Below are 24777 nucleotides of genomic sequence, written 5' to 3'. Positions count from 1 at the left end.
TGTGGCTCGACTGCAGTAGCATTACGAGCTGGTCCGAGGCTCACGGCCCATGAGCCTAACCAATTTAAATAATCTCAGAGAACCATCACCTCACACAAAGCTATCCTGAGACCACGATAAGTAAAACAAAACAGGGCCACTTCCTAATTTTGTCTAATCAAAGACAAGAGCAAGGTCCCTGTGGTGCCCACAAAATCCCCAATCATAGAATTGCCCTCATTCTCTGACAACATCCAAGCTGGGGCGAGCTTGGCCTTCCCAGGCCCTCCTCTGAGTCACCCAGAGGAAGCCTCATTCTACAGTAAGTTCTAACACTCTCTAACTGAGATACCTCACAGTTTCCCATGGTGCTTGTTCTTCCTCGCTGCAAGGAGCAATAAAGCCACCTGTTTAGCCACAGATGCGTTTCTCCTGGTCTTTGGCAGAGGGCTTTGGCCCTGGCATTGTTCCCCTGCTCCTCCTGATTTCTGCTGTGTTGGCCTCCTTTCAGTTCCAAGAGAATGGGAAGCTCAGCCCTGCCTCAGGGCTTTGCACTCACTAGTTCTCTGTGCCCACGGTACCTACTCTCAGGTCGTTTGGGGGCTGAGTCCCCATCCTTCAGATTTCTGGGGGGAAAACCACTTGAGAAAGCCCATCATGGCCCCATCTCTTAGTAATTTTATAATCACACCTTTTTGATTGCTTACATGATTCTTACCTCTCTCTAAATTATTATGTGTTGCCTGCCTTCCCCCACCGGAATTCAAATATTAAAAGATCAGGGATTATGTCATGTCCACCTCTGTATCCCAGTGCCTCTAGCATTTCCACGAACAGCTGAAACATATCCTACCTTGAGAATAGCAGCATCTTCCTAAGGGATCCCTCTGCCCCTGGGGCACTTCCACGTCCTGTACAGCTCTTACAGAACCATCTGAACTGGTTTTCTAAAACAAAGAGAGCGTCTGCTGAAGGTGTCAGCACCTCCCCCAACCTGTGGCTCTTGGAGACCCCTGCGCTCGGTCCTGGGGAACATTCGCAAACATGCCCAAGCCTCCCAGCTTGCAGGCATTGACTAGTGCTGCTCCTTCTCTCCAAAATGTTCTTGCCCACTTCTCGTTCCTCCACCCCCGCCCACCCCCTCGGCCCAGGCCAAAACCCTAGCTCCCAAAATGCCTGTTTGGAGTTCTCTGCATTCCTTCCTCCCCTCTGTGGGGCTCCCTCAGCTCTGCTTTCTCTCTCCTGGCGCGACCAGCTGCACCCTGACTTCTGTCCCCATTGGCTGTATTACCTGTTGTCTTTCTCAGAGCCGTCCTGCCTCCTGTGTTTGCAGGGCAGGGGACCACCTGCTGTCTGTGCCACTTTCTTCAGTTGTACAGTAAGAATTCTTTGTACTGTAGGGGAAGAAAACTTCTTTCTTCCTCTCTAGGCTCATTGACTGGTCTAAGAATTAAATTGACAGAAGATGGATTAAGAGGAGAAAAACACGTTTCGTTTCATACACACGCATAGGAAAATAGGAGACTCAGAGAAGTGACCAGAGCAGACAACTTTTACACCTTTTAGACAAACACATCTGTGAAGAATTGACAAGAGCAAGGGGTCTGGGCTTGAGGTAATAAATGAGTGAAGAAGTAACAAGGTTTGTTTAAACAGCCTTCTCAGCCCTCAGTTCTCTCTCTGGTGGAGGAGGTCCCGCCCTTGGCACCGGGTGGGTAATTTCCCATGGAGATATAGTTCTTGCTTTCAGGGGACAAAGGGGGGCCAGAGCATCCTGTGCCCCCTGCACAGGCTGTTTTAAGTAACTTATCAATATGCCAAAGCAGCACATTTTGGGGTGGCTTACTCTGAACCTGGTCAGTACCTATCTCATAGTTTTTGTGAGGAATAAAGCAGTTAATGCACGTAAGGCACTTAGGACAATGATTGGCACAGTGTAAAATGAACACTGATTAAATGTTTGATACTATGATTAACATTCTTTTCTGTATCTTTATTACTGGTCCAAAGCGAGCATCAATACATACAATACGTACTGTTGTTGAATTTGGTTGGAGCAGGGCAGGAAACGGCTCAAAGCCTGTTGGAGCTTAGTACTGTTTTTGTTTTGTTTTGTTTTTAAGTGGCATACTATGTTCTCTGTGTAACCCCCCACTCTCCCTCCACCCCCAAGATTTGAGGATAAGAGCCAGGGGTAATTGAGAGAAGAGAAAGCAGTCCTAAATGTTTACCTACTGGTAGGGCATAGTGCTGGTCTGACCTAAAGATAGACACCTGCCTCAGAAACGTGTTTTTAAAAAGCTTCCCTGGATCCCTCGTTCAAAAGACACTTATCCTGGAGGGCACAACACCTTTCACCATTACCTTGGACTGGGTCTTACTTTTCCCGTATCCAGGGAGGGGTGGCATTATAGGACCACCAGATGATAGCAGAGGTGGTGGCTGGGGTGGCCAGAGAAGTCTGGGTTATGAGTTGTCCCCACACTTTCCGTGGGCTTGGAAGGGTTGCCAGAAAGTGCTGGATGTGAGGGAATGAAAAGGTTGCACAAATACCAGGTGTCTCCTAGGATGAGGATGGTCTAATGGAGAAGAGGGAAGACTAAGTCGTGGTGCTAATTCTTCTACTTTTTAGCCAGGGCAGATTCCCCAAAGCTCTCTAGCCCTGGGGGGTGGGGCTATATGGCAGGGGACTTATTTAGACTTCTGTCTAAATGCGTGCTTTCACACACCCTGGGCAGTGTCTGCCAGGGTGCTCCTTGTCTGACCCCACCTTCTCTGAATGGTACCTTCTGAGTGTAGACGACAGCCAGTCTCAGGAGGTCTGGATTCCTCGCAGCTGCTGGGTTGGTCTCTAGTGGCCAAAGGCTGACAGGCACAACAGGGTGACATCTAGGCTGTGACCAGATGGGCTTCCGGGGAGCAACTGGTATTTCTCTGAGACACTGAGATACTCTGAGATGAGAGCTCTCTCCTCAGCGGAAGGCCTTAAACGAATCCAAGCTGTTTGAGCCATTATATACTCGGTTTGTATGCCATTCACAAGTACTTTCAGATACTCACTTGTCTAAACCATTGATCAACCTGTGAAGTTCATTTCTGTTTCATAAATGAGGAAGCTCAGAATTGGTGACTTTTCTCCAAGTTTGGAAACTTACCAGATTTGTCACAGGCCAGGATTTGGCACAAGTCCATATAGGCTTTATCCAAGGAAAATGAATTACAGAGATGGGAGAATGTATTTCAACATAAAATAACCTCTATTGCTAGGCGGCCCACAGCAGTGGGTGTAGTGAGCTTTGGAGCCAGAACTAGAACTCCAAACCTGTCAGGTACTAGGGCAGGGACTTGGGCAAGTAGATGCTCATTCTCGCTTCCCTCATTTGTGAGATGGTATTTCAGAGGATAAATGACACTACCTAAGTAAACACAGTATTCATACTTTGAACATGTGGATAAAAACACAGCATCTCTTGGTAATTATCTTCCCTAACTTCGTTTCTACCTTTAAACTAGACAAGAAATGGACTAATTGGGGTTTTCCTCTGCCCTTCAAAAGTTTGCCTTGGGTTCAAATACTTGAATTAAACCATAGGAAAGGAAATCTGCCTCACCTGCAGACCAGCTGATAGGTATGGGGCAATCTACCTTTTCTAGGCTGCCTGGCCTTGGGAGATTTTCCCAGTGGCCTGGCACCATGGCGATTTACCCGGCACGCTTGACTGAGCATGGCCCTGGCTGGGAGGATTAGGTTTCATCCAATGTTGAAATCACTTGAAATTCCTCTTGCTCATCCAAAGATACAGAAATAAAAGAAGCAACTCATGGTCCTGCTGAGGCGAGATCTTTATTGTTAGCTGTTCTTGCATCTTTTATATTCTATCTGCCGAAAATAGACGGCTCCAAGTAATGTAAGAATCACACACACGGATGTTATTGTATACCTCACACATTTTACCAAAAGATCAAATTATTTTACTGTCTTTATCTATAGACTTTAGAGCTCTATAGAAGCTTTTGAGTGGAAAGATGACATTTTTATCACTTTCACTCTTTCAATGTACCAACATTCAGAGGGTTCATTCTTGGGTGGGACAAGGCAGGAGGCCAAACCATCCTTTGTAAATGCCCTGGTCTGAAAACTGTCCAGAGACAGTACATGTCTAGAGACATGTACACACGGTAAGTCAACTGAAGCGATAGCCAAGCTCTCCCCCGCCTCTTCCTCTTCATGACTTTCTCATTGTGGTGAAAGCCCCTTCACCTCCTGCATTTCTATTTTACTCCTTAGTATTAATAGATGATGCTCAGCTACTTGAGGAGCTGAGGATTCACGAAGTCATTCTAAACCACTTCTCAGACAGGTCTCCCTGAAATATTCACTTGTCCTCTGTTTGACCACTGGTTACCAGAATGAGTCATCCTCCACAGGAGGCTGGAATGACAGCAATACCAAGGCTATGATTTTATTAAAATTCTCACTTCCCTCAAACCTATTTCAAAGCTATTTTTATTCGGTGATTGCTTGTGAGTTTGTGTCAATTTGCAAGTTTTTTCCAAACCACCTTCTTAAATCAATGTAAAAAGAGTTTATCTTCTCTCATATATGCAATTCCTTAACAGATTCAGGAGAACAAAATCTCTCTTCCACAGATGACTTCTACAGGCTGTGGGGTAAAAGGAATAATCTTTACAAAATATGAGTTGGGGTTAGAAACTACATTCATGCCTTTTATTTGTATCTACACACACGCACACACACATACACATATATCACTATATAGTTACATGTTATACATTATATATAAATTTTATAGTTATGTATTATATAATACAGTTTACATGTATATAAAAATATGATTCCCCAGAGATCCAATCCATATATAGATCTAAGGAACAAGGAAAGTAAAATCTAAAGACCAAAAATTTCTCTTGGATTCTGGATCCTTAAAGAAACCACACTTCCACAGTGTTGCCCTTATCCCTATCTGTACTTAAGACACACACCTAGAACATGGACCTATTGTTGGTCCCTTTTTCATTGTCTTGTCCATTTCAGATAAGCATGATGCAGTCTACACACTCAGATCCATTCACATTTATGACTTAGTTTTTAAAGGTAAGTGCTCACTTTTCCTTTATTTTATCTACACTTTTCTAAGGATTTTCTCCATACTGCTTTTGAGGCACGTTGCAAGTTTTCTTGAAGAAACTGGTACGGAACTCAGCACGAGCCTGGGAGTACACCCTGGTGACTTGCTGCTTATGACCTAACAGAGACTTCTACAGGTTCCTATCTCCTCCCATTCAATAGTTAGTACTGGTACCTTTTCTGGACCCTCTGCCACTTCAGATGTGCCTCTTACATATAAATATTCCTTCACATGTAATTCAGAGCTCAAGCCACGTTCCATTGACTTCTGAAACTTCTGCTGACGTCTGCTCTGTCCCATCTCCTAAATATAAGGGGTCACTCTTTTCAGATTCAACAACTTTGTAATCAGTTATTCCCCACTGAAAATTTGTAGTCACCTCTGTATCTATTAAAGAGTGTAAAATATTTCACAGATAAATCTAAGAGTTTCACATTAATTTAATTAAATCTAAGAGTTTCACAGGTACTTTATCAATGAGAAATATTGCTCTTGAAGCAGAACCAGTTGGAAGAAAAAGCTTGAATGAAATAAGCCTCCATGCATTTACTAAGGAAATGTCTATCTCTACTCCAAAATTACAAATAAAACCAAACAATAAACTTCTAGTGGCAGTGGGACCCGAATGTTTATTAACTGCCTCACTTTCTTCTAAACAGGCAACTCTTTCTTGTCTCTGTCGCATCTCTTCTATTTGGTACTCAGCCAACCTCTGAGACACAACTGAACTCCCCCCTCCTCCAGAAAGGGATTTCGGGTCCTTGTTGAGCTCCTTTTCTTTAACTCCCTAACACTTACACCTGTGCCTCCCAATTTCAACCAGTATTGATGTCTTCTATGCATACAAGGTCATTTCCACAAATGCAGAGAACATAGCAGGGCCTTATGTTCTTTGTATTGCCACAGTGCCCAACCCAGAGTCCTTTTAACACTGACCCCATGAACCCTTGTGGGAAAAAGACACAAGCTAGGTCACCCCATCCCATCTCATGCAGCCTATGGGTGCCAGCCCTCTCTGATTCCTGATTCACTTAAGAGCACAGGAGCTGATTCAAATAAGTAAACTAAATTAATCTGGGTCCTGCATCCAAGATGGTGGGTTTAACTGGTAGCGTGAAATACCATTACACCTGGGAACTTCTGGATTTATGCCGCACCACTAGTCCACAGACCCGACTACAAATGACCTTTCCATTAATTCCCACATTTGCCCATTGGTGTCTTTCATAGTGTTTCTCTCAAGAACATTCAACACAGCGCCCTGTCCCTCTGTTGTGAAACATGGAGGCTGTGCTATATATTGTTTCAGAATTGCTGGCATTCCCACTGGGAACAGAGTGGGCCTCACCCTCTCCTCATGACTTAGTCCAGAGAATGTGTGGTAAAGGAGTTTTGTGACATTTTAACCTGAGTACTATTCCAACCATTGTCCGTGAATGTTTGCTTACAGGGCCTGTATCGCTGTACTGCTGATCACCATAAATGCGGGGTAAGCTGCTCTGAGCTGTGCCCAACCCTAAAACATTTGGGAACACTTTATAAAGCAGGCTGTATTACAGCACATCTTCAGTTTCCTAATTTCAGAAGTCTGGTGGGCCTACTCTTTTCCCCAAACAGAATTTTAACATCTCTAATGCTCTCGTCTTTGCCAAGCGTGGGCAACAAATACCGCCTTTAACACTAAAACTGTGTCACTGACCTATAAGGACATATAATGGGGATTGTTTTCCAGTGCTGGGGATAGAATACATGAATGTATTTTCCAACTCTCTACGGCAAAGAGGTGCAGTGACAGAGGGTCATAATCAGGCCTCTAGAGTAAAGGGCACATAGACTTTGGGCTAAGAAATACCTGGCTTCGAACTTAAGTGTGCCATTTGCTAGTTGGGTAATTTGACCAAGTTAGAACTTGTTTTCTCATCTGCCAGATGGGAATAACACTACCTCCCTCAAGAGGGTTGTTGTAAATATTTTAAGACACACAGAGCTCCCGGCATACTGCTACAATATAGTACTTAATAAATGTTAGTATTTTTATTATCCAGGAGTTTGAATTGGCTAGAGTCCAGGACTAATTTTTAATCTTCCCAGAAAAGTCATCTAGGACTAAAATTAAACACATTTATCCTGTGAGACTGTTAAATCCTTGTAAAGTTAACTTAGTGGGTAAAGGTTAGAGCACTAAGGTGAAGGATGTTGCCCTTGCCTCCATTCCATTATGGCTCCAACACACACACACACACACACACACACACACACACACATCAAACCTGTCCATGTCTCCAACCCTACTTGATGAAAATGCCTATGGTCTCAAAGGCTAGAAAACTTTCAAACCTTTAAAACAAGAATGGGAAACTGAGGCCTCAGGGCAGTGTATATTCCATTAGAAAAGGAAGGAGGGAGAGAGAGGAGGGGATAATTGCTATATTTTCTTGTCATTAGCAATATAATGGCTCCCATGTGTTGGAATCCCAGTCTGATGAGAAGAAATGACTCGAAGGTCATGGATAGATCTCACTGTCCACTGTGAAAGCTCTCGCAACACCTTTAGGCCCCACAGCTTCTTCTCGAAGAGACCACCATCTCCACCAATCATGGGCATCCCATCAGCCTCGTTGGGGGGGATCTTGTGTTCTAAGAGCATCATTAATTCCTCCAGCTGGTAAGCAAAGGCAGCAACTTGGAGCAGGATGGTATGTATTGCTTGATGGAAATCCCCTTCAGCTGGAGTAAAATGCACCTGCTGGTCTTCTAAAAGCCTGGCCAACATAGCATGGAAGGCACGATAAGCTTGGAGGTTCTCTTGGAGTCGCTCTGCCTCAGTCAGCTCACTCCACCGATCAGTGCTTGCCATTGGCACGCCATCCACAGAGTCCAGGTTTATGTTCTCGTTCAGGCCCTGATGCTTCATCTGGCCAAGGATACATAAAAACATCACATCTTCTGTAATTATCCCCAAATTTTCATTTAATCTCTAAATCTCATGTGAAGTCTTAAAAACCTTCCTGGTCAAGGATCCAAATTGTAAAGAAAATAAAAATTCTCCAAAAGGAACTCTTCATTTGGGATCCAATGACTGGACTTTAGGAAGACCTTACTCTCCCTGAAATGATATATACTGCTTTGACTACCTATTCATTTTTTGTGGGAGAATTTGCAGCTTTCATTAGATTCTGAAGGTTGAAAAACACTGGTCTACAATTTTTCCTTCCCACTTGAACTCCCTCCTGGAAACTGGAATATTTGAATCATACTGGAGTTTTAGGTATTTTAAACTTACTTGAAGACACTGACCAGACCTATTAAGAAGCCCTAGAATTAACCCACTGCAGAGTTTTTCTAACCTCCTCTCCTTCATTATCCACTCTCAATGGTGAAGACAATCCTTTAAAGAATTCAGTGGGAATTAAACAAAGAAAAATTTAAAAGTAAAAAACGTTACTTGAAAGAGTCTGACTTCTAACTGGTGAGGCTGTATAAAGATAAACAAATTCTCAGAGAATTTAAATTTAGAACTCTCCTTTTCAGTGTTTCTTTCTTTTTTTTTTTTTTTTAAAGATTTTATTTATTTATTTGACAGAGAGAGATCACAGTAGACAGAGAGTCAGGCAGAGAGAGAGAGAGAGATAGAGAGGGAAGCAGGCTCCCTGCTGAGCAGAGAGCCCGACGTGGGACTCGATCCCAGGACTCCGAGATCATGACCTCAGCCGAAGGCAGCGGCCCAATCCACCGAGCCACCCAGGCGCCCCTTTTCAGTGTTTCTATAATAGCAGGCCTTAGGTGGAGACTGATGGGGATCTCCCACTATCAGAAAACCAACCTGGAACTGCATGGTTAGCTCCTTTGACACTTCCCTAAGTCCCCAGTGAATCTTCTAGGGGGTCCTTTTGATAGTGTAGGTGACCATTCTCCTTAGGCACACAGAGACTTGATATATGTAATGAAAGACTGGGTGGCTAATACTGTACAGAAGAAATTCTTTGGGTTTATGCTGTTCTTCTCCCAATGCTATAAACCTCATTCTTTCATTTACATAGCTCAAAAATTCAGAATGTGGATAATGTGGATGAAGAACCCACACTTCATGGAGGGCCCATGGTTAATCTATTCTGGGAGAATTCAGACTGTAGGCAATCAAATTAGGAATAGTCTCCACGATATGTAGCCAATTCTACCCAGAAACCTATGGCTATTTTCTTATTCGAAGAACATGCCTCCTAAACAGCCCAGAGAAGAAAATAAGGTCACAGGAATTTCTTTAAGGGAAGGAACCATATCAAGTAATAGGCCCCCAATCTATGAATGATTTTATGATTAGGGCCTTCATGACTGGTAATGGGGGCTGGAACATGATGATAAGGAGCTGCATCAGAAGAGATGAAGTGAAAACAGACAACAGCAAATTAGGCAACTTACATAAGATTCCAAAAGAGCAGTCAGGTCTGAACGAATCTTCCTTGCTAGCCAGATAGAGCGGCTACAGAGGTCCCGGCGGTGAGGGGTCAGCGGTGAGTGCTCTGCAAAAGCCATCCCCTAACTCAACTGTCCCAGGAAACAAGTGAGCTGGGTTTGCTTCTGTCTACACTGGTCCAAATAAGAAATGTGACTCTCAGACTAAATCCACTGGGCATTCTCTACTAATGGGATTGTGCACCCCACCCCCACCCCCCTGCCTGACTCAGAGGTGGCAGCAAATTCCTGGCTGTGGATTTTTGTGCCTGTGGAATCAAAGGCCTCTTTTTAATCAGCTTTCTTTCCTGCAGTGTCTGCCGCCATCTCTCTCCTCCACCAGTGCCGAGCCTACTTGTTTTTATGTCATTGTTTTGCTTTTGCACTTAGCAACAAGGTCACTATCACACTAATCCTCATGACACCCCTGCCTAATGTGATCTACTTTATATACACATCATCAGCTCATTTTGTTATCACCGTCCCTTGTACTCCCCATGTCCTCTTCCTTCTTTCTTTCCTTTTTTGGCCTGGTAAAGTATTCAATAATATTGAGTTTTTATCATCAATATAGCTGCCATTGATTAAGCAGCTACTCTGAGACAGACACTATGTAAAAGGCTTTAAAGCCTTTATTTGATCTTTAGGATAATTCTATGAGATAAATACTATTTACCCCATTTTACATTAAGAAACTAAGGCTTAAAGAAACTAAATGTTGCACAAAATCCAACAAGCAGGCATATCATTTAAATATAGGTCTCTGATTCCCCCACTGACTTTGCAATTTCATTCTTTAGGTTTTTTACATTTTGCTCAAGAAATAAAATTTATGTGAAATGCGTCCTTTAAAAACACAGCATCTTTTCACTTCTATTGTTTCATTACGTATTTAAAGTTAGTTTCATTTACCCTCAACTAAACACCAGCCAGGTAAGTCATCTCTAACCTCGATCCCGGTGCCTTCCTCACAGCTGCAGGATGAAGAAGGTACTGTTTAGGCCTGTTCTCTTCCAAAGGACAGGAAACACCCAACCCTGACTGGGACAGTTCTAAGGCAGTCTCAAGTGACAACATGCTTTTCTTTTTCTTCCTTACCGCAGTCACACCACACTGCTTCTTAACAAATTCCGAGAACGAGCTGGGCTTTGAAATAAGGGCAAAAGAGTTTAAACGCAGGTGCAGAATTCTTTTCTACTGCATCTAACTTAACTCTGCAGGTTAGAAGATGATGCTCCCCGAAAGAGCTGAGTCATCCCCAAATCAACTGACTTTCACTATTTCATACCATAGACATTTTCTCTAAATGGAAACACATGCCTTCTCAGGTACAAACTTCCACAGTGAAACAATAAAAAAGGGGTGGAAGGGAGGAAAAGTGAGACTGGCAGCCCACAGTAGGCCTTTTAAGAAGGTAGGAGGATTCTATTTTTCCTTTTTTTTTTTTAAAGTTAGTACTGGCTATGGACGTGGAGTTTTGTGAAAAAGCACTGATATTAAATGTTATCAAGGTTTTGTCGTTATCAGACTAACATAAACCTCACAGCATCCTTAAAGTTCTCTCTACTAGATTAATAAGGCCATCTTTTCCAGAAGGCTCAAACACAGGAGGAGTTTCCAAGCTGGCCAGATGATCATAGAATCCTATGGCAACTCAGCATTAGAGATCAAGAACAAAGAGTCAGAAGTGAACTATCTCAACTCTGCCGGAGAGAAGCAATAGCACCTGCCTTTACATAAACGTCATGCTCTGGCCACTGGACTCTCAGTTAACAGCATCAATTGTTTTAACCCTTTGGATAACTGTAACTCAGTACAATCAAGGAAAACAAGTTGCTTCCATGAAGACAACTTTTATTTTTCTTCTTTACATATTTATTTTGGATATGCCTTACCTAGATTAAGAGAAAACAAGGATTTGAAAAGCAGAGTATCCCTTTTATTATAATTTCTTTTTACATAACCTTTTCAACCTAGATTCAGGTAACTACCTGTCTCTCCCATCAAAGGAGAAGGGTCCTGCACATTACAACAGGCAAAAAAGGCTTTTAGAAATAAAAATATTTTAAATTGATCCATTACAATTTTTTAATTTTCTTGAGTACATTGAAAAGTGGGAAAAAGGAAGGAAAAATGGTACTTTAAACAACCAGACTGTAATAGCCTTAGCCGGGTTTAGTACACTCTTTATATATTTTTCCCAACAGGTACAAAGGAGGTTCAAGTGCTCTATGTAGATGCTTTTTTCCATACCTGAATTCTTTTTTAATTCCCAGTAATCCTGGCCAGTGTTTTTCCAAACTCTCTGGAGCATAGTAAGTCTCAATTATGCAGAATAACCTTGGACAACCAGAGACTAGGGGAAAACGCATCTCCCAGAAAGAATACTTGTATTTCAATTACGTTTTTAGAATTTTGAACTGCCAATTCAGATTGGAGAATATGCAGTGGGGAGAGTTATTAAAAAGGTAACTCAATTTGACTAAGAGTAGAAAATGCAGAATTTTAAGACTGAAAGGGCTCCTTGGAAGGACACAGAAGTGAAGAGCATGAGAAGCAGAGAGGCAGAAGGAAGAGGGCCTAGTATAAGACAGCTTACTCACACCACTCTTTGTTGTGCTAGCATCTCTTTCTCAAAAGGAAAAAAGATGAAGTTCATGGAGAGTGTTTTAAGACTGACTGCAAACTGCTGTAATAATTTGCTGAAGCAAATTATAGGCAAGTGATACCTACAAAGAGGTCAAAAAACAAAAGGAGGAAGAAAAGAAAGTTTCTAATTATTAGAACTAACTTGTTGCTTTGGTGGGGAGGAGGGTGCTATAGGGAAGAGCATATTTTCCCTAAATCTCAAGTTTTTTTATGCAGTTTGCTTTTGTGTAGGTGGTTAAAATATCTGATGACTAACCACTGCGAATATAACTTACAGAGACAAAGGAGATTAATGTGACAGAGACAAAAGTAAATGTGGGGAACAGATGCGAGCTAGTCAAACAGTACAAAATGGACTTATAATGGGAGTGGAACAACCTTGTTGTAAACCCACCCAATCAACCTGATAAGTATGTTCAAATGTACTCAACATACCAAGTCAATTCCAAATCCTTACTGTGGGCAGGAAAGCATATTCTACATCCCTTCTATCCTTATTCCATTTTCTACCCCCACACTGGAGGGATGGCAAATCTGCAACACTCTGCAAAGAAACAATAGTGCATTTAAGTCTGTTCGCTGTAGGTGTCTGACGCCCTATTCCCTGGCATCCCAACCACTGACGCTAGTGGGTGTCAAGTAAGCCTCTTTCAGAGATGACATTTTGTTACCCCCTCTTTTGGGAAAAAATATATCAAAGAGAAAATTGATAAACTTTGTAGTTTTAGTGTTTGTGTAAAACAAGCTGTTCCCTATTTTGCTCTCAGCAAAACTTCATTCTTTCCAGCAGCCATCACACATTTCTGACAAACAATGAATAGGGCAAGCCTTTAATTCCAGTTTGTGAGGTACACAGGATAGAAACTGCCCTTCTAATTCTCTAAAAATGAGCCAAATTAAGTTTTTAAGTCTTCTGGGAGTTATAAACTTATACAAAAACATCACCTGCCTCTCCCATGGCCAGTAATAAGCAATCCACCCCAAGAAAATCCCTATCTCAATGGAAGTGGTAATTCCCAGAATTTTAGGTGAAAGCCAAAGCCATTATTATGCAGATTATTAACTTTGTCTATGGAAGCCTTTCCCCTTCTGAAGTGTTATTCTTTATAAAAAGGAAACAGAGTGATTTTCCTTGACTTCAAACTGTACAAGTCATAGACTATCTCTTCGCTAATGGTAGTGTCCTTCACTAATCGGGATCTGGGATGAAACAATGATAAAGCAAAGCAAAACCCAAAACAAAGCAAGGGGCCAGAATTGGGCCAAAAGTAAGGTCTAGAAAGAAATAATGGGGATAAAAAAAGAAATAAATTCACAAGAGAAAAATCTTTTATCTGTAATTCAGACCCTGAACAACCCTTCTTATCCCCTTAAAATTTCTAAATCTCAATGCTCTAAGAACTCAAAGAGCACTAGTTACCAAAAACCTAACATCCTTCCCTAAAAAGGCTTCCGAGAAAGCACTAGGCTACTGTAGTGATTTTGTTAGTGCTGAGGACCAGTTTTCGTTAAAGGCCACTGGAGAGCTATGATTTTAGAGGCTGGCTGTGCTTCTTCAACCCTATATCCTGCCTGCTAAAGTACCTCTTATGGAAAGGACCCCATGTCAGAATAACCTAATCTCTCCCAGCCCCACAAAATATAGCAATGAAGTCCCCCCCACCCAAAAAAAATCAGACTTTCCGTTAATAAATAAGGAATCTCGGGTTCCACAACACAAAAACACACATGTTCAAAGTGCAAATTTCTGCCATTAGTCTGGGACTTGTCTCACTGATACAGAGCCCTGTCTTATGGTCAGAGAAACCATGCAGAGGGCAGCCCCCTCCCTGTTGGGAGCCTGCTTCCAAGCTAGTGAGCACCACTGAGAACCAGATGGAGGTGGTGGAAGGGGACTGAAGTGCTGGGGTCACAGAGGAGGGAGGTGGTCCCCATGAATCCTTCCTTTCTGAAACCCAGCGGGGAATGGAGGAAATGGGGTTGAGTGAGAGGGGTGTGCTGTTTTAACAGCTCACCCTGCAAAGGGGCCTAAAGTGCCAAGTCAAGCTGCCAGCCTCCAGAGATTAGAACTGTATGATACTTTGGGGGTAAGTGTGCTGCAGTGGGTAGAAGCCAGAACCATAGGGCAGCAGTAGAGGAGAAGGGGTTTAGAGGACAGTTAATATACTATCAAGAGTTAAAAGCTGATCCAGAGCACATCAGAGTTACAGGTTTAAGAAGGGATCTGCCGGTGAGCAGGAAGTCTGCCTGGCTGGAACCAAGGAGGAGGATAACCCTCGCTTTAAGAGCTTCTTCTTTTTTGCCTACCTTTTTGGTAAAGGCAACATCAATTTTATAAAGGGGACAATAGAGGGAGAAGAGAGGGTGTAGGTGTGTGTGCTGTGATTCACAATGGAAAGAGCAGGCCCTTCAGTTATTTGACTAGATTTTAAATGCTTTAAATTTTTTTTTGTCCTTTTTATCTTTTAAATACAAAGTCTGAGCTGTCCCACTGCCCAAAGTCTTCCCTTCCACTAAGGTCCAGTAGAGTCTGAATCTTCAATCAGAACCTCTGTGGTAGCACCGAGTATATCCGAGTTCATGACCAGCCCTTCAGTGCCCCCACTGCTGCCACTTCCCACAAAGATCTTCCCATCAGCCATCAGGCTCACCCGTTCTGTCCCACTACAGTATGACTTTGACATCCCTTCAGCTTCTAGGAGGAGGCACTCTCCAGACGTGGAGTTTCCCAATGGCTCAGGAAGAAGAGGAAGACCCTGCCCATCTGCAGGTTGTGTCAGCGACTCTGGGCTAGTGCCCAAGATATCTGTGCTGGTGATGAGGGCGCCTGCATTGGCAGCCAGAGCTTCGGCAATCAGCACCTCAGGGTGGCTTTTTGCTTTGTGTGCCACTACGCTGTCCTTCTTCTCAAATTTTTTGCCACAGATATTGCAAGAGAACTGGTAGAAGGAATCTGCATCATGCTTCTTCATGTGCCAATTAAGGGATGCCTTCTGCCGGCACGTAAATCCACAGATCTCGCATCTAGGAATGGAATGGAAGAGGAATGGCTGAGCAGAGAAATGAAGAGGGCTCCTCTTGGGGTCAGGGCAAGCATTCAGAGGTCCATATAAAGCCAATAGTCAGAAACACACTTCTTGGGAAAAATTAGGAAAAGCTAACTAGATGGAAAATTAATCTGTTTCATTTGTTTAAAAAAACTGAAGGAATAAGCCAAAGTTCACTAAGTAGCATTCCCAATCAATACTCATTCTAATTTGGTAAAAGTCAACAGCAGTGGCGACTGAAATGTTTGCATGGGGGCTAACCAGAAAGTAGGATTGATACACACTTCCCACCCACATGCCCACCAGTAAGTAACACTCACTGTAATGGCTTCTCGCCGGTGTGAATCATCCGGTGCACTGCCAGATTGTGAGAACTCTTGAAGGCCCTAGCACAATATTCACAGATATAATCCCTTTGATCTAAAAAGAAAAATAATGTGGTTAGGGTTCCATGGGGAATCCCTATAAGTGTTTAATTTTCCCAGTTCACAGGAAGTAAGAAGATCATCAGTCAAGACAGTTACAATAAGGGCAATGCTGTTTTTAATGTATAAAACACCTTGGATAAATAAAATTTTAAAAAGAAATACACCATTTTCAACTTTTTTTGAAAGTCCCTACATTCAGTAGCATAAGGCCTTGTTTTAAAAAAAAAAAAAAAAAAAAAGCTAAACAAAGCAAAACAGAAACAATTTAATGGCAATATGAGAATTAGAAGCCCAATCTCAATCCCTGTAATCCAGATCTTGGAAAACTTGCTTAGTAAGTAAAGAACATTTTCCCTGAAACCTGAAAACTTACATATAAAGAATTTGGAACTCAAACCACCACCACAGAATTTGGCATTCCCTCTTAGAAAACTGATCCACAATTAAAGTGGTAATCCTATCTTCTGTTTCAGGTTTAAAACCTGTTACCCAAAACAAACAATTTGAATTCCTCTCAAGAGGTTCAAGTTGCTACTTTCAAATATATGTAAATAGTACCTATATTCTTTATCTTATTCTCCTACCCCACATCTTCTGCAGCATTCAACTGTCTCCCTGTCATTTCACAATCCCCCCAAATTTCACAGCATTTTGATGAATCTGGTAACATGGTGTTGAATCTATGGGCCAAAGAAGCACTGCACTTAATTATTTCTTTATTACTTGGTTTGGGAAAGAAGCAGATAAGAGATGCTCTGTATCTCTTGAATAAATGACCACTATTGTTTTCTATAGTTTTCACTTAAAACTGCTACAGAAAGTCACAGGGAAAACATGAGGATAAGTTAAAAGGCAAATAGTATGCAATTTAATTCTATATTCCATCCCATATCGTTCTAAAGTCAAAACAAAAGAGGAGCCAAGTCTGTCTCAAGCTAGAATACATTTCAGAATCAATGGGGGATATTACTGAGCAGGTCTGAGGCAGAGTCTGAGATGTTGCATCTCGAACAGCGGATCAAGTGCCACCAATGCCTCTTGAGCTATCGTCTACATGCTGAGTAGGCAAGGTCTAAAAATGCACTTTTAACCTAGGGACAACTCTAAGTGTCTGTCTCCCAGGTCTTGTCCACCTTTCTAGCTTCATAGTCACATGGCAAGCCTGGTTGGGGCATCCATTTGCTTAAATAAATCACATCTTCAAAGGGAATCTGTCTGCACTAATTTGGAAAAAGAGAACTACAATAACATCATAAAACTGTACTAACCAGATGTAAGTATCTGGAATGGACTGAACTTCTAAAACAGTCAGTTTGTCACAGTAGTCCTGTGATATTTAGCTAAAGTAGTCTAAACTGGTTGTCAGAAACTACTTTTGTAGGGAACAACATAATTAACAGGGAGAAGGAGTGGAAAAAAGGCAGCAAGCTGCAAGGAACGGAGTGGAGACAGCTCTCTCCGGAAGCAGCATGGTACAGTGCAGAGACTGTGACTCTGCAGTGATTCAGGCCTGAGCGCAAGTCCTGCTGCTCTGAAATGTCTACTGTGTGCCAGGCCCTGTGCAGTAAACAGCACTTTATATGTTATCTCATTTCATCTTTAGACTAATTCCCCAGTATCAGTGACATTATTATCCCTTGTTTTTCAGATGAAGGAAAGTGAGAAGTACCTTGTCTAAGTCACACATACAATAAACACTGGGAAGGGTACATCTGCCAGTATAACTCTGGGGTAGAAGACAACTAGAATTCCTAGTCTTACCCCTCTATGACTGTGGAGAACATGGCATGTAACAGTACAGAGTCTGGCACCTACTCAATTAGCACTAATACCCATCTTCATTTGTTCCCATTAGATGAACTGCACACAGACTGTCAGTGGCTAAAAATGAATGCAATCTGAAATCATCCTACATTATGTATAATATAGACATTCAGTTTCTCTTTTTGAGTCAATAACTCCTACAGGAGATGACATGTGAATTCAGTAGCTAGCCTCCATGAGTGCAGTAGCAGCAGAAGTGCCAGAAGCTACTTAGTAGTTACCATAAACCAACAGGCAAGCCTCTTTACCATCAAGGTTCTCTCTTCCTAATCCCCACTTTCAGTCCGTAAAAGCTCCTCCAAATATCTACTGGAAATGGCAATAGAAAATCCTGGTTCTACTAGAACCTAGCAGTGTGACCAAAGGCAAGTTACCTAATGTGCAAAGCCTTTGGTTTCTTAGATGTAAAACAAGGATTAAACAAGAGAACTTGGGACGCCTGGGTGGCTCAGTTGGTTAAGCAGCTGCCTTCGGCTCAGGTCATGATCCCAGCGTCCTGGGATAGAGTCCCACATTGGGCTCCTTGCTCAGCGGGGAGCCTGCTTCTCCCTCTGCCTCTGCCTGCCATTCTGTCTGCCTGTGCTCGCTCTCTCCCCCTCTCTTTCTCTGATAAATAAATAAAAATCTTTAAAAAAAAAAAAAAAAAACCAAGAGAACTTGGTGATGCTGAATGGATGGATAAGCAGTTAACAGTTGATACAGGATATGAACTCAATAAAAAATTATTCTGGTCACAGAAGTTCTTTAAAAAGTCAAAGGACAGGGGCGCCTCGGTGGCTTAGCCATTAGGCGTCTGCCTATGGCTCGGGTCATGATCCCAGGGTTCTGGGATCGAGTCCTGGCATCAGGCTCCCTGCTCAGTGGGAAGCTTGCTTCTCCCTCTCCCACTCCCCTTGCTTGTGGTCTCTCTGTCAAATAAATAAATAAAATCTTAAAAAAAAAAAAAAAAAAAAAAGTCAAAGGATAAAAGTAAAAAGCCCTAGTTTGCTCATCCCTTGCAAAATTTGTTTTATTACATTTTATTTTCATACCTTCTCTCACACTTGACTGTAGACTCCTAAGATTTATATTAGGAAGAAATATAATCACCAATCTACACACATTTAAAAGCAGAATGCATTTAACACGTGATCAAACATTTTATTTAAGAAAGTACCTGTATGATGTTTGGCGTGTCGTAGAAGTTGCTTCTGGAGCCTGAACAATCGCCCACAGGAGGGATGAGGACATACATATTTCTTCTTCAGCAAATGCTGATACTTAATGTGGTGCTAAAACAGTAAGAGAAAATAAAGAGGGGGAAAAATGAAGGCTTCCTGAAAGCCTGTTCCTTTGCTAAGTCAAAAGTTTTAAAGAGGGGCATCTGGGTAGCTCAGTTGGTTAAGCGTCCAACTCTTGATTTAACTCAGATCATGATCTCAGGGTCCGGAGATGGAGCCCCCCATCAGGCTCCATGCTGGGTGGAGTCTGCTTGAGACTCTCTCTCTCTCTAACCCTCTGCCCCCACCCCCCACCCAAAAAAGTGCTAAAGGGAAACCAGATACTCTGAATATGGGGGGGGGGGTGAATAACAGTATAATAAAACAGTTAAGAACACAGGCTATGAAAATAAGACAGACCTGGGTTCCAACCTGGGTCTGTCATTCACGAGCAGTGTGACCTCAGGAGATGTGCTTAAATACTGTGAGTTACAGTTCTCATGTGTAAAATGGAGGTAACTATCAGTGTCTCACAGCGTTACTGCGAGGACACAGAGATCACATGTTGAATGGTGCTTAGTGCAGCACATGGCATACAGTGGCAGGACAGAAGCATTCACTATTACCACAGAGACAGAATCAGGGTGAGGGTCTTAGTCTTGCATTATCCTTGCTGCTAAACTAAAAACCAAACAGGCATTTCTTTAGCTTTAGCAATAAACATTTCACTTTCATGTTTTCTGCCAGACCTAAATATAAGCTGCATCTTTAATTCATTTAAAAAAAAAATCTACTAAAAAAACTCCCAAAACCAAAAACCCTAAAAATTAATTATTTCCTTTAAACATTATTTCAGAAATCACAGGTTAGAGTTGCTAAATTTATTTTTTAAAAATACACATTATAATAAAGTTTGTTCAACTGTGTCTTTAGCGTGTCAGTACAATCATCTCTTTATATCAGTAGTAGTTTCAACACCACAATGGGATACTACTCCAAGATTACAAGGAAATCCTTTATTTGACCTCATGCTGTTAGACATTTTTCTTTTAAGACAATGACTAAAGTAGTTTTACGCCTTTTTAAAGGAAGATTTTTCTTGACAATGTACGGCAATGATAAAGCCTACACAAGTTCACAAATTATAGCATCTCATGAAATGTAAGAACCAGTAATGGAACATAACCTGAAAGGCTGCCTTACATAACAATCTACTAACCTGCAAATAGCGAGGGTGAGCAAGAACAGTTCCACATCCTTCCATCTCACAACGGACATACTGGATTGGAGGCTTTTTTCTATTATCAATACGTAGGAGAAAAGTTAGCAAACAGAAGAGGCACTCTGCACAGTGGCTTAACTCAATGCACTACAGGGAAAAGCAATTTTATAGCATGAAGAATTAATATCTCTTTGCTAGTATAGAGCTTGCACAGAATTTGTTAGAAATAACCAGAAACTACCAATGTTTGATAAGAGTTTTTAAAAACAGCACAAAATAAACTAGTAACCCCCCAAAAGGTAAAGAAGTGTTAAGATTTTTAGAAACTTTAAGACCCTACAATGGAATAAAAACACAGGAATTCTGCATCAAGGACATTAGTAAAGTTGCATCTGAGAAATTTTTAAACAGCCATTCCTGCAGGGTAATTATGAGTAATTATGTGAGTAAAATGCTTACTACCAGGAATAAGGAACATAGTTAGGAATATAAATTACCTCCTTTTGGGTAATCGTGGACTTTTGTCATCTTTTCGCCTTCTTCCTCTCCTATAATTAAAGAACAGAGTAACTGTCCACATATTCCAGAATGAAGCTTACAGAGTGAAGGGTGACTAAAGACATACACTCAAGATCAAAGAGCAGGTGGCAGAAACAGAGGATAACGCAGAACACACAGAGCCAAAAACATACCTTACAAGCCAAACAAAGATGTCATTCTGAAGTAATTTCACAGAAATAAATCTGCACTACAAGTTAAATATAAACCTATCACAAACTACACATTACATGTAAGATTTGGATAAACCTCAAGGTTACTACCTGAAGAGTAGTTCCAGTAAAAACTTGATCACTTAATCAATTTAAAAAGTAGAATAAAGGAGTCTATTATCTAAAAACCTTAAGAATATAAAACTAAACTCTCCTTTTAATAGAACCAAAAAGACTAAACACTTAAAACAAATCTTATTTCTGCAACAGGCAATGACTGCTGGACAGAAAGTCAAGATTCTTCGATCTCTTGCCCTCATTTGCTCTTCTTTTGAGGATTCACATTTGCCACACTTTTTCTTGCTATCTTTACTCACTCTGCATCCCATTAGCTACTACTGTCCTGCCCACTCATTTAGACGTCTTTAAGTACTGCTCTGGATTAAATTTAAACTTTTCAAGCTTTTGAGAGAGCCTCTGCAATGAAACTGTCAGCTGCCTGAGGCAGCAATATGCACCTGTCAATAGCCCTCCTCACACTCCCACTCTTTTCCCCATCAATGGCTTCAAAATCTGTTAGGTTTCCATTTTTAGTAGTAGCTGCCTACTCACTTCCTGGGAGGTTCCTCATCCTCCCTGATTTCATGCTCTTCTTCTTTCACCTCTACCTCTACTTCCACTTTAATTTCTTTCTTCTCCTTCTCTTCTTTCACCTTCCCTGATTTTCTCCGTGGTTTTGGGGTCTCCCTGAAAATACAAACACATTTCAACATTGGTATCCTGCAAAGGATCGTTGCAAGGGAAACTGTGACATAAGGGTAAAATGTGCACTTATCATCGATTTATTGTAAAATTATGATCCTTAGCTGATGAAATGTGATTTCCAGTCAACTATTCCTCATGTGCACAGTAAAAGCCGTTAGGCTAACAATACCTGGGAATCAGAACTCAACTAGAGTTGTAAAGAGAAAGACAAAAGTAAAAAAAAAAAAAAAAAAAAAAGTATTCAGGCAACTGATATCTTGTTTCATCAAGATGAAGTACGAAGACATCCAAAAATTTGGATATGATAAAAATAGAGTTCTATAACTAGAAGACAGGGCTGGGAGAAGGAGTTATAAGACAATGTTAAATACATGATTAATTACTCATTTAAAATTAAGTCTATACCCATCAGTTCAGCAACAAGGTGAACTAAAAGCATGCAGCAGTGCTTTCCTAACTTATTTTTCATTGACATGTCTGCAGTAAAATCCAAGACGTGCCTCTCTAAGTGGGGTTTGTAGGTCTCGTCTCTTGGGTCATCTTTGAATGGTATTTCCTCTTCACTGATTAACATCTCTTCTTCCTCTTCCTCCTCCTCCTCACTACTAAAAAGAAGCACATTTCTGGATTAGAATTTCTAGTTGTAAGGATTATATCCCACTGGATTTTATTTGCTAATTTATTTAGAGGTTGCCAAAGATTCACAGTAAGTTATCTAGAATTTTCATCCTTATGGTCTAATTGGACTGCAATCTAGCTGTTTTATCCTCACAATGGTAATTCTAACTAAAAATACATAAATCCTAGAAATACTATTCCTTCGTTAAATAAAGGTAAGGTGATGACTGTTCAACGTCACTAAGAGCTAAAATAACAAACAGCAGCAGCAGCCAAAACAACGGACCTTATATAGTGCCTGAGTGGTTCAGTTGGTAAGCGACCAAACCTTGATATTGGCTCAGGTCATGATCTCAGGGTTGAGACATGGAGCCCTATGTCAAGATTCTCTCTCCTTCTCCCTCTACCCTTTAATACCCCGTCCCTCAACCCGTTCTCCCTCTCTTAAAACACAAACGAAAACAACCGACTTCATAATCCTGTATCTAGTAATCCAGTGACCTGCGTTACCAAAAAGATGAAAAAGCCAAGAAAACAAAAATTCACAAGACTTACCATGGAATACAAATTTCAAAAATCCCACTTAAAACATCCACACTTCCCATCAGTGGCTAGCACGGAATAAGCCAGAATACAGAAAGTACTCAAGACCTGCTTTTGGAACTAAGGTAACTAAAGATTACATGGTTAACGCTCTAATCAAGAATGAAGTGACATCTAAACTAAATACCAAAACCAAAGTTAAAATTTTAAAGGCTCAATGCTCTTTCAAGTAGAAAGCAACGTGATATGAAATATGAAGTTTCTTACCTAATGCCACCTGGAGACTGATGTTCTTCTGCTCCATCTGGAGAAAGAAAGCAGAACAAAATCTTATCGTTATAAAGGAACCCCTGTATCACCATACCTACCCGTGAAAGGTAAGCTATTTTACATTTAAAAGGAGCAGACAACCAGTTATTAAAGAACCATATTCCACGTATACTGTACCATAATCAAGCTGATCTGTATTTGGTTCTGACTTGCAGATGAGCTGCAATGAACCAGTCTTCGACCTAGAACTTCGGGTGTTCTCTGTGTCAAGATGCCGAGAAACAGATGTCCTGCTACTGCTGCGCCAGCCCCGGCTAGGCCTAGTTGCAGCAACGGAAACTTCCTGAGGGAGGGTAGAATCATCTTCTTCCTCTTTCTCTTCCTTAGGATCTAGATGAAAACATATACCATTGCTTATGGTTAACCAATAACCATCTCAGTATACCTACTATTGTAAATAAAAAGTTAATAAAGAAGAAGGTAAATTAATTTATTTTTCAGGAGCAAAGCCCCTCAGATTTTTATACTGAGATACCAGAAACAAGATGAGAGAAAACGTACCCTTACTGTCATCGTTCTAAAACTTCCATGTGGTCAAGCAGCAGTTTTATATTGTAATATCTACTAAAAAATGGACTAAGAGAAGTATGCAAAATGCACCCAATTCAATTCATGGGATTCTAACATTTACATCCAAGACAAAAGAAACTAAATTAAGTGAGTGCTCCCAGAAAGATAGCCAGAACTTCTTACAGAAGCACAAGAAAGGAACAATCACAGCTCCAGATGTTTTAGCAACTGAACAATGCTAAAGAAATTGCTAAAGAGGAATCCCATATTAAAAATGCCTTCCCTTGACTCTATTCAATAGTTCTTAGAATCACACCATGAGTGTGAACTTATCTACAGGGCAATCATGATAAGTCCTACTTTAGGTATCCTATGAGATGCTGTGCACAGGTACACACACAATCTATCCCTCTTATCCTATATTTTCTTCATGCTTTGAAGGGTGAACGAAGTGAGGTAGGGCTATTCACTCCTGAGCAATAAGTAAATAACAAAAAAGCTTAATATAACTTTTGTCCCTAGAGTAACTTATTACTTATATATATGTTAGTATATTAAAAGTATATTTTGACTATGGGCAATTCTTTTAATACTCTCAGGATGTAAAAGGCCTTTCTAAGAACAATATAAAATTTAAAGTCTTAATACTGATATCTGTGACAATATAAACATAAAAGCAATTTTCTGCACGGCAAATTCCGCTGTAAGTCTAACAGCACAACAGAAAAAGAGCAGTTCAGTAAAAACACATGGCTTTCACACAAACGAAAAGGTCAATCCTCTCATAATGGGAGAAACTCAAGTGAAAACGGTTAGTGTGATACCACTGTTCTTTATCATACTGGCAATGATCCGAATGTTTGACAAGTGTGTATTAGGAAGGCTGGAGAAAAGAGTAACATAGATGATAGCACATGCAGTGGCAAAACCTCTATGAAGGACAATTTGGCAGTATCTATCAAAATTATAAATGTACAACCTTACACAACCTAGTAATTTCAACTACTAGGAATTTATCCGACAGAATTATAATCACACTTATGAAATGACCTATGTATAGAGGCAATCACTATACACTGTTTTTAGTAGTGAAAGAGCAGAAAACTAAACATCAGGAGGGGACAGCATGGAAATAATTCCATGATACTTTATTATGCAGTAAAACCTCACATCCATATAATATCCAAATATTATATAGGTATACATTTGTTTTATATATAGAGAAATAAATGTTATATATGTAAGACATATATCTTTTATACGGTAATACTTCTGGAAGGATGTACAAGAAATTGATAAGTACTGGTTACTTACAGAGAAGGTCCAAAATTATGCCCAGTAATTCCTCAAC

The 24777-nt window shown here is 41.0% G+C and overlaps 2 protein-coding genes across 4 annotated transcripts in view; both read right to left on the bottom strand.

Moving 5' to 3' along the window:
• Window positions 1-3804: 3804 nt before the first annotated feature.
• Window positions 3805-11281, bottom strand: CNTF (ciliary neurotrophic factor). Its single transcript, XM_059143026.1, has 2 exons — window positions 9549-11281; window positions 3805-8043 (listed from the first exon to the last, which is right to left on the bottom strand). Exons 1-2 carry the CDS (start codon window positions 9660-9662, stop codon window positions 7555-7557), a joined length of 603 nt encoding a protein of 200 aa, XP_058999009.1. The 5' UTR covers window positions 9663-11281; the 3' UTR covers window positions 3805-7554.
• A 137-nt stretch (window positions 11282-11418) lies between these two features.
• ZFP91 (ZFP91 zinc finger protein, atypical E3 ubiquitin ligase) overlaps window positions 11419-24777 on the bottom strand; it is a 50309-nt gene continuing 36950 nt past the window's right edge. Inside the window, exons 3-12 of one of the 3 annotated variants that reach the window (XM_059142992.1) lie at window positions 23034-23246; window positions 22854-22890; window positions 21922-22030; window positions 21273-21403; window positions 20448-20498; window positions 19948-20026; window positions 18686-18800; window positions 15598-15697; window positions 14882-15254; window positions 11419-12774 (exon numbers count right to left, since the gene is read on the bottom strand). In XM_059142992.1, the coding sequence (XP_058998975.1) occupies window positions 12670-12774; window positions 14882-15254; window positions 15598-15697; window positions 18686-18800; window positions 19948-20026; window positions 20448-20498; window positions 21273-21403; window positions 21922-22030; window positions 22854-22890; window positions 23034-23246 (1313 nt within the window). In that variant the 3' untranslated portion in view covers window positions 11419-12669. Of the gene's footprint in view, window positions 15255-15597; window positions 15698-18685; window positions 18801-19947; window positions 20027-20447; window positions 20499-21272; window positions 21404-21921; window positions 22031-22853; window positions 22891-23033; window positions 23247-24777 lie in introns of all 3 variants that reach the window. The other 2 variants (XM_059143002.1, XM_059142982.1) reach the window with 2 other exon arrangements.

This window comes from Mustela lutreola, chromosome 1 (assembly GCF_030435805.1).
Source record: "Mustela lutreola isolate mMusLut2 chromosome 1, mMusLut2.pri, whole genome shotgun sequence".
Classification (NCBI taxonomy): domain Eukaryota; kingdom Metazoa; phylum Chordata; class Mammalia; order Carnivora; family Mustelidae; genus Mustela; species Mustela lutreola.
Note: the sequence above shows the minus strand (reverse complement) of the source record. Positions and strands in the feature narration are given on the sequence as shown.